At 55.5% G+C, this 10,101-nt stretch overlaps 1 protein-coding gene across 1 annotated transcript; it reads right to left on the reverse strand.

The window, feature by feature from the left end:
- Positions 1 to 719: 719 nt before the first annotated feature.
- On the reverse strand, positions 720 to 1,884 carry LOC123099506 (uncharacterized). Its single transcript, XM_044521653.1, has one exon. The coding sequence runs from the start codon at positions 1,542 to 1,544 to the stop codon at positions 942 to 944; it is 603 nt and encodes a 200-aa protein (XP_044377588.1). The 5' UTR covers positions 1,545 to 1,884; the 3' UTR covers positions 720 to 941.
- Between the last annotated feature and the right edge of the window lie 8,217 nt (positions 1,885 to 10,101).

Raw genomic sequence — 10,101 nt, forward strand, 5'->3', positions numbered from 1 at the left:
ATACTACCTAGGTGACGGTATCTATCCTCAGTGGACCACTATTGTGAAGACAATCCCAAACCCTGTCAGAGAGAAGAGGAAAAGATTTTCCCAAGAGCAAGAGAGTGCAAGGAAGGACGTCGAGCATGCCTTTGGTGTTTTGCAATCTCGATGGGGCATCGTATGGTATCCTGCTAGGACTTGGAGCACGAAGGAGCTGTGAGGGGTGATGACTGCTTTTGTGATCATGCACAATATGATCGTAGAAGATGAGCCTCCGGAACATATCTACAATCAAGGGTTTTAGTTTTAGGGTGATAATGTTGTGCCTGAGCATGGAGGAGCGGCAACGTTTGAACAGTTCACTCAATTTCATCATGAAATGCGTGATTGGCAAACTAATATGCAGCTGCAAAATAATTTGGTTGAGTATATGTGGGATCATGTTGGCAACCAATAGATGTATTTTTTTATTTGTTTTGTAAAACTATGTGAGATAATTTGATTTTTATTCGGCTTGTAAACTATGCTTTATTTAGTTGTGAAACTATGCTTTATTTTCTTGTGAAATATTCAAAATGTTTGTTGAAAATAGAGGCCAGCCGGTCACGCCGGTAAATATGGATCCGACCAGTTGGATGCACTGCCGACCCAAGTAAAAAGAAGAATGGACACCGAACGGGTGATCGACCTAAACAGACAAGTTTAGGTCGGCGCGTTGAAGTTGCTCTTATATAATGAGACCGAAGGAGTAGTGGATAAGAGAAATACTCTTTTTTCTGCTCATCATCGACATCGAAATCACCAGGAAAGGGAAAGGAAACAAACTCGAACAAGATCAGCGAAGACCCAGAGTAGGTGACACGTCATGGGTACCAGCTTCGACGTACACGTACAGACACAGTACGATCAACGAAGAGAATTAAACGCGACGACAAGTCCACGACACACGGCGAAGACCCCTAGTAGAACCCCTGCACCGGCCACCGGCGGTCGGGGTCCGGCAGCCACGAGGAGCGCTTCTTCTTCCGCTGCTTGTCCTTCCTCCCCTCGCCGTCGCCGTCGCCGTCGCCGTCGACCCTTTCCTTATCGCCGTCGATCCCCTCCTTGTCTCCGTCGGAGCTCTTGGAGTCGCCGTCCGACGAGCCGCCGCAGTACCCGCCGGCCACCACGGCCCCCGCCGAAGACCTGTGCATGGACCGCACGTACTGGAGCAGCCGCCACGCCGCCGGCTTCTGCTGCTGCTGCTGCCGCGGCGGGGGCGTCAGGGACGCGCTCCGCTCGGCCGGAGGAGGCGGGGCCTCGGCGCCAGCCGGGTCGTCGTCGTCGCCCGGGAGGCGCGCGGACTGGGACAGCCGCTCGTACTCCGGCAGCGGCACGACCTCCTCCTCCTCCGACGCGCACTCCCCGTCCGCGCCGCCGCCGACGCTGTCCATGAGCAGCAGCTGGTGGTGGCTCTTGGACCTCGGCTTCTGCCGCCGCGCGCCGAACCTCGCGCCTCCGCCGCTGCCGCCGTAGTGGCTCCCCTCCTCCTCCTCGTCCTCCGAGTGATCCAGGATGCCCATATTTAACGCGCGCGCCCGCGCTCCCGCAGTCGCGCCACAGATTAAACCATGCACGGTGCACCCTCTCTCTATCTCTCTCTCGATCCGGCGCCGGGATTATAAACTTTGCGGAGAGCGAGACGGGCTATGGGCAGGTTTCGATATGGGAGGATGAAGCAGAGCTAGCGGGCGACAGGCGATAGGGAGTTTTCAATGCGGGGTGGAGAAGTTTGACAAGAGTTGGCCGAGCCCGCCAATGGCGATGGCGAGTAGGGAATTGGGAATGGAATTATTGGCTTTGACTCTGGGGGGTCGGGTCACGTCGTCGAGGGCCACCCACGCGCTCGCCTCGCTCGAGGATGAGACCCCGCCGCGGCGCGGCGCACGGTTATCGCGTCCGACGCATGACGCGGATAGTTGGCGGCTCTCCCACCGGAGGCGCATCTTTCATTCTTCCCTCAATTTTCTTAAACCGTCTCGATCGATTGCTCTTTTTCACCTTTTTTTGAGCGATCTTCCACAGAGGATGTACAACACCAGGTTCAGTGCACTACACAGCCAAAAGAAACTCAACAAATTATAATGGGTCCTCTCCCTCCTCTCCCTTCGCCCCCCTGCTCCCCGTTCCCCTCCTCCCCTGCCCTCGCCGCTGCCCATGGCTCCCCCGCCCTTCCCTCCCTCCCGTCGCCCCTCCCGCTGTCTGCGGGGCGGGTCGGCTCTCCTTGCTCCTCTGCGTCGGCGTCCTTCCCCAGCTCGCGTTTCTAGGCGTTGGGCGACATGGAGGAGTCGGACTCTGATTCGGAGGAGTGCGCTCCGTCGGTGGTGCCGCCCGTGCCTGCGTCGGGCCACGCCCGGAAATTTGCTCCGGGTGGCCGGGGCCGGCCGGTGTCGGTGCCTTCTGGTTCGTCGGGGTGGATGCGCGTTGGTCAGCGCCGACGTATGGCGGGTCGGGGCCCGGCTCCTTCCCCCGATCGTGGTCTCCTCGGTCCTCCCCCTTCCTCTGTGGTGTTGGATCCGGTCGATGTGGCGTCTCCGGTCGCTGGTCCTGATCGTCCTCCTCTTCTCCGGCCAGGGCCGGCGCCGGTGGCGGCGGTCGCGCCGGCGTGTGCGGGGGCGGTTGGTGGCCAAACCCTAGATCCGGGCTGCCCTGTGGTCGAGGTGGGCCTTGGTGGGCACTTGGGCCTGGTGGCGCCTGGATTGATTCGGGCTGGGCCGCCCAGGCCCCCGGCTTTGTTGTCTCTCGAGTCTTTCCCTCCCCTCCCGTCTGTGGGCCCGGGGCAGCTGGTTGTGGCCACTGCTTCGCGTCCGTCCCCTCCCCTGGCCCGCGGTCCCGTTTCGGCCCTTTCTGGCCTGGCCTGTTGTGGCTATATATGGGTGCGTCGTGGTGCCTCTCCCCCCTTCCTAGGGTTTCCAGCTTCCGCCGCTGATATCCGCAGGGCGCATCGCCCTATCCGCCATTCCTCCAGATCCACTTCTTCCCCACCTCCTCTCCTCCTCTCCTTCGCTGAAGTGATCGCCATGGACAAGTCTAGGGGCTCCTGCTCCGAGGCCCTTTCGGGTAGCAAGCAGGCCCATGAAGCTTCGCTGGGCAATGGTGTCGATCTGGCCTATGAGGCGGAGCTGCGGTCGAAGCTCGAATCTGAGCGGGCGGTGCGCGAGCTGTCGCGCGAGCGGGAGGATTGGGAGGCGGGGCCGGAGCGCTCCGTGGCCAGATCTGGGACGGCGCTCCCTGGTTCTGGTGGTGCGTCGGGGTCGGGGCTGGATCCGTGGGAGGCCGCTGCTGCTTCAGCTGGTGGTGGCTCCTCTTCGTCGGCGCCGCGCCCCGCTCCGGCCAGGGGTCCGGTTCCTCCGCCTCGGCCACCCCCTCTCTCGTTTGTGGCTGGCGCTGCCTCTCGCTCGGGGCCGCGCTTCGGGCCTGGCTCTTCCTCTTCGCTGGCCGGGGATCGGCGTCCTCCTCCCTCTGCTCCGGGTGCCTCTTCTGCGGTCCGTGGTGATGGCATCCTGCCGCCGCCGCCTCCCCCTCCCCGCCAGCATCCTGTTACCTCGGGCCCTTCTCCGACCCTGACTTGCTTTGCCTACCACCGCCCGAACCACTTCCAATCTAGATGCACTAACCCACCCTTCTGCCTCATATGCCGCTCCAAGAGCCCTCCTTCATACAGTTTGGCTTGGGTTTACCTGGATGCTCGTTCTTCGCTTTGGATGCTGATGTTCCTGTGGTGATGGCTGCGCCGTCCCTCTCTAACGCGGCCATCATCACGGTGTGTGGTCAGAAGATCTCTCCGCAGACCCTCCTGGATGGTTTGAAAATCTGGGACAACGGTGGCTGGGACTGGCAGGTGCGCCAGCTTTCAGAGTATGAATTCGCAGTGGTTTTCCCCTCCAAGGACTGTCTAAGGATGATCTCCTCGTGCACTAGTTTTACTCTCCCCCTAAACTAGCTTGTGGTGTCTGTCAAAGCGGCTACTTGTGGTGCGAAGGTGGTGGGCCCTCTCAGCAAGACTTGGGTGTTAGTTGACGATGTGCCAGTTGGGCTTCGCTCTGTGGAGTTCATGATGGCTTTTGGTAATCTCATTGGCAAGCCTGTGGAAGTTGATTCGGAATCTCTGGGCAAGGTTGGCCCGGTTCGTCTAAGTGTGTGGTGTATCGACCCCGTTTGTGTTCATGGTTCCGTGGATGTTTTCCCATCTCCTGAGGGTGTGCGACTTCGGGTTCGGGTGGAGGGTGCTGAACCCCATGTTCCACCTCCGCCTCCTCCTTCCAAGCCTTCTGACCAAAATGACATGCATGGGGATGGTTCGGCCGGGGGGCAAAACCCAAGTGGAGGTACAGATCCGCGCTTTACTCAGTCTGAATGGGATAAGTTGGAGCCGGATGAACGTGAGTTGCTCAAGGACAATGCCCCAGCTCCTAACCCTTAGAAGGAGGGCATGGCTCCCCGTGATGCTGCTGTTGGTAAGGGGACCCCCTTCTCTGGTGTGTGCTCCAATGTGCCTACTCGCCCGCAGTCTCCTTCCTTCTCTGGGATCGAGGATCTTCCCGCTTCCCCCTACGTTCCACTGAGCTCTCAACTAAGAAGAAGAAGAAGTCGTCGGTCCGGAAATTTTCTGCTACGAGTCGGGCCTCTTCTACCTCCAAGCTTTCGGCGGCGAGTCTGGCTCATCGTCTGGACAAGGATCTGGGCTCTGCCTCGGGGTCCGGTGCTCCCCGGTGCTGCGTTCTCCGGCGTCCACGGCGCGGAAGGGCCGGCGTGTGCGTGATCCTGGCGTTTCGGTGGCGGTGCGGGCGGAACGGCGCGCCGCGGCCAGGGATCTTCCTCCTGCAGGTTCGTCTGTCCATCCTCCCTGCCTCTCCTGTTCGCCTTGTTTTACCTGCATTATTAGATGATCATTTGTTGCATATCATGTCGGATATTGGGGTGGCTGCTAAACCGGGGATGGGCTCTCCTTCTCACCTTCTTTCTGTCATTAGGGCCAATGAGGCAGCCCAGGCTGCTATTGCTAAGGCCTTGGAGGCCGCGAGTGTTGCTGGCCCTACTGGGGCTCAGGGCCAGTCGGGGGGGGGGGGGTAGATGCCAAAAATGGTTGTGGCCAGTCGTCTGCCCCCCTGCCCATGTTAAGATCGGTCGTTCCAAGCACTCTAAGCCTTGTGTGGCCCCGTGCAGATCGAGTCTTCGTATTAAAAACCTTTCCTTCAAATGAGAGCTCTCTTCTGGAATATTCGTGGTTTCGGTGCTAGGGGGCGCCGAGACCAGATTCATGACTTGGTTTGTGGTGAACATTTTTGTTGGAGATCGTTGCAGAAATTAAAAAAAATTCTACGCATCACCAAGAACAATCTATGGAGTCTTCTAGCAACGAGAGGGAAAAGAGTGCATCTACATACCCTTGTAGATCGCGAGCGGAAGCGTTCAAGTGAACGGGGTTGATGGAGTCCTACTCGTCGTGATCCAAATCACCGATGACCGAGTGCCGAACGGACGGCACCTCCGCGTTCAACACACGTACGGTTGGGGAAGACGTCTCCTCCTTCTTGATCCAGCAAGGGGGAGGGAGAGGTTGATGGAGATCCAGCAGCACGACGGCGTGGTGGTGGAAGCAGCGGGGATCTCGGCAGGGCTTCGCCAAGCTCAGCGAGAGGGAGAGGTGTCACGGGAGGGAGAGGGAGGCGCCAGGGGCTTGGGTGCGGCTGCCCTCCCTCCCCCCTCTTTATATAGGCCCCCTGGGGGGGCGCCGGCCCTAGGAGATCCAATCTCCAAGGGGGGCGGCGGCCAAGGGGGTGGCTTGCCCCCCAAGCCAAGTGGGGCGCCCCCCACCCCTAGGGTTTCCAACCCTAGGCGCAGGGGAGGCCCAAGGGGGGCGCACCAGCCCAACAGGGGCTGGTTCCCCTCCCACTTCAGCCCATGGGGCCCTCCGGGATAGGTGGCCCCACCCGGTGGACCCCCCGGGACCCTTCCGGTGGTCCCGGTACAATATCGGTGACCCCCGAAACTTTCCCGGTGGCCGAAACTGGACTTCCTATATACAATTCTTCACCTCTGGACCATTCCGGAACTCCTCGTGACGTCCGGGATCTCATCCGGGACTCCGAACGACTTTCGGATTTCCGCATACTAATATCTCTACAACCCTAGCGTCACCGAACCTTAAGTGTGTAGACCCTACGGGTTCGGGAGACATGCAGACATGACCGAGACGACTCTCCGGTCAATAACCAACAGCGGGATCTGGATACCCATGTTGGCTCCCACATGTTCCATGATGATCTCATCGGATGAACCACGATGTCGAGGATTCAATCAATCCCGTATACAATTCCCTTTGTCAATCGGTACGTTACTTGCCCGAGATTCGATCGTCGGTATCCCAATACCTTGTTCAATCTCGTTACCGGCAAGTCACTTTACTCGTACCGTAATGCATGATCCCGTGACCAAACACTTGGTCACATTGAGCTCATTATGATGATGCATTACCGAGTGGGCCCAGAGATACCTCTCCATCATACGGAGTGACAAATCCCAGTCTCGATTCGTGCCAACCCAACAGACACTTTCGGAGATACCCGTAGTGCACCTTTATAGCCACCCAGTTACGTTGTGACGTTTGGCACACCCAAAGCACTCCTATGGTATCCGGGAGTTGCACAATCTCATGGTCTAAGGAAATGATACTTGACATTTGGAAAAGCTCTAGCAAACGAACTACATGATCTTGTGCTATGCTTAGGATTGTGTCTTGTCCATCACATCATTCTCCTAATGATGTGATCCCGTTAGCAATGACATCCAATGTCCATAGTCAGGAAACCATGACTACCTGTTGATCAACGAGCTAGTCAACTAGAGGCTCACTAGGGACATGTTGTGGTCTATGTATTCACACATGTATTACGATTTACGGATAACACAATTATAGCATGAACAATAGACAATTATCATGAACAAAGAAATATAATAATAACCATTTTATTATTGCCTCTAGGGCATATTTCCAACAGTCTCCCACTTGCACTAGAGTCAATAATCTAGTTACATTGTGATGAATCGAACACCCATAGAGTTTTGGTGTTGATCATGTTTTGCTCTAGGGAGAGGTTTAGTCAACGGATCTGCTACATTCAGGTCCGTATGTACTTTACAAATATCTATGTCTCCATTTTGAACATTTTCACGAATGGAGTTGAAGCGACGCTTGATATGCCTGGTCTTCCTGTGAAACCTGGGCTCCTTGGCAAGGGCAATAGCTCCAGTGTTGTCACAGAAGAGAGTCATCGGGCCCGACGCATTGGGAATAACTCCTAGGTCGGTAATGAACTCCTTCACCCAGATTGCTTCTTGTGCTGCCTCTGAGGCCGCCATGTATTCCGCTTCACATGTAGATCCCGCCACAACGCTTTGCTTGCAACTGCACCAGCTTACTGCCCCACCATTCAAAATATACACGTATCCGGTTTGTGACTTAGAGTCATCCAGATCTGTGTCGAAGCTAGCATCGACGTAACCCTTTACGACGAGCTCTTCGTCACCTCCATAAATGAGAAACATATCCTTAGTCCTCTTCAGGTACGTCAGGATATTCTTGACCGCTGTCCAGTGTTCCATGCCGGGATTACTTTTGTACCTTCCTACCAAACTTACGGCAAGGTTTACATCAGGTCTGGTACACAGCATGGCATACATAATAGACCCTATGGCCGAGGCATAGGGGACGACACTCATCTTTTCTCTATCTTCTGCCGTGGTCGGGCATTGAGCCGTGCTCAATTGCACACCTTGCAATACAGGCAAGAACCCCTTCTTGGACTGATCCATATTGAACTTCTTCAATATCTTGTCAAGGTACGTACTTTGTGAAAGACCAATGAGGCGTCTTGATCCATCTCTATAGATCTTGATGCCTAATATATAAGCAGCTTCTCCAAGGTCCTTCATTGAAAAACACTTGTTCAAGTAGGCATTTATGCTTCCCAAGAATTCTATATCATTTCCCATCAACAGTATGTCATCCACATATAATATGAGAAATGCTACAGAGCTCCCACTCAATTTCTTGTAAACACAGGCTTCTCCATCAGTGTGACGCCCGGGTAATCAAGCTACAGTAACCCTCTGGTAATGATGCCACGTCACCTCGATTATTGTTGATAATCTCGCGTTAGTTCAGAACCGATCCAAATCCATATTTGAATTAAAGGCAAACGGTAAAAGTTTTCAAACATTAAAACTAAAATGTTTGGGTTGTGCCAAATAATGCATAGGTATTTATGGTGGAGGAGCCACACTTTTATATAATGTTTAAAGGCCCTAAAAAAATTAAAACAGTAGCAAAAACAATTAATTAAATGCCTTTTACAATTAATAAATTACTAAACTATTTTATTTACTCACCAAACTTTTTGTGGCATTGGGGTATTTTGGAACAATAATTTAGGTACTATTTGTATATTTTATAAAACAAAATTATATAGAAAATATAATAGTAAACTAATAAAAAAGAAAAAAAAGAGAACAAGAAAAAAAAGGAAGAACCCCCCCGGGCCAAGTGGCACAGCTGGCCACCGGCCCAACTAAGCCGAGGCCCAATCGGCCACCCCCATATCCCCTCCCCACCGGAAACCCTAGCCCCCATTCCCCCCCGCACGGTAGCCTCCCCCCCGATTGGATCGGGATCGAGAGGAGGAGGCCGCCGCGCGCCGCCCCTCGCCGCAGTCGTCTGCCTCCGCGCCGCCTGTCGTCTTCGCCCTCCACCCCGACCCCCGCTGCCCCAGTCCCTACGCCCGCGGTGAGGCCCTCGGCCCGTGCTCATCCCCTCCCCTGCATCGCCGCGCTCCCCGCATTCGGCCCGCGCCCTGGCCGCGCGTCGCCCCGCCCGGCGTGCCTCCACACGCGCCGTGGCCGCGCCCTATCCCCCGTGAGCTCTCCCTCTCCTCCTCCTCTCTCCTGCGCGTGCACGCGCTCACCGAGCTTGACCACGCACCCCGCGCATCCAGGCCCGGTGCCCCGCTGCTCGCCCGCACCCACTGCCGCTGCTCTGCTCGCCCGCCTCCCGCACTCGCCGTCGCAGCGCCTCGCGCCCGCCTGCTGCCGCACACGCGCACCTGAGCCCCGCCTCGCTGCGCCTTGCCCCTGTCGCTGCCAAGCGAGGCCACCATCGCCTCGCCCCCCTGCTCGCCCGCGTGCATCTGCGCCTCCCCCGTCCTCGCTGACCCCGTCCCGGGTTGCCGTGCCTGTCTCCACCCAGGCTCGGCCTCCCGCGCCTCGCCGCGCCACACGCCGTCCCGTCGCCGCGCCCGCCTCTGCGTGGCCGCGCCCCGCCACGGCCCCCCATCTCTGCTCCCGTGCCCCAGCGCCCGCTCGCCCGCGCCCGCTCCCGCACAGTGCCCGGACATGTCCAGTCCTCAAAGGGCACCGCGCGGACATGTCCGGCCGTGTCACTGCAAAAGGGCCCCAGTGCCCAGAACGATATTTAAAAAGAAATAAAAATATAATAAAAATAAAATAAAATAAAATGAATTAATAAAATTAATGATTAATAATTATTTATTTAATTAAATTAATTAAGTTAATTAATCCTAATTAATTAATCTAATTAACTAGTTAGTTTAATTAAACAATAGTTAGTTTAACCTAAACCCTAATCAACCTAACAGTGTATGATAGGTGGGTCCCACTGGGCCCACACGTCAGTTTGACCAGTCAACACCTCTGTTGACTGCTGACGTCATGCTGACGCCAGCAAACACTGTTTTGGATAATGTTGAATTAAATAATTAATTAAAATTCAGAAAATGATTAAATCTTTAGAAAATCATATAAAATAATCCGTAACTCGGATGAAAATACTTTCTACATGGAAGTTGCTCAGAACGACGAGACGAATCCGGATACGCAGCCCGTTCGTCCACCACACGTCCCTAACATATCAAACTCGCAACTTTCCCCCTCCGGTTCTTCTGTCCGAAAATGCGAAACACCGGGAATACTTTCCTGGATGTTTCCCCCCTTCGCCGGTATCACTTACTACCGCGTTAGGGCATACCTAGTACCGCGTATTGCCTCGTTATGTTTTGTGATGCT

Source organism: Triticum aestivum, chromosome 4D (assembly GCF_018294505.1).
Source record: "Triticum aestivum cultivar Chinese Spring chromosome 4D, IWGSC CS RefSeq v2.1, whole genome shotgun sequence".
Taxonomy (NCBI): domain Eukaryota; kingdom Viridiplantae; phylum Streptophyta; class Magnoliopsida; order Poales; family Poaceae; genus Triticum; species Triticum aestivum.

Coding starts and splice junctions, on each gene's coding strand:
- LOC123099506 (XM_044521653.1), bottom strand. CDS start 1,544: ATGGGCATCCTGGATCACTCGGAGGACGAGGAGGAGGAGGGGAGCCAC.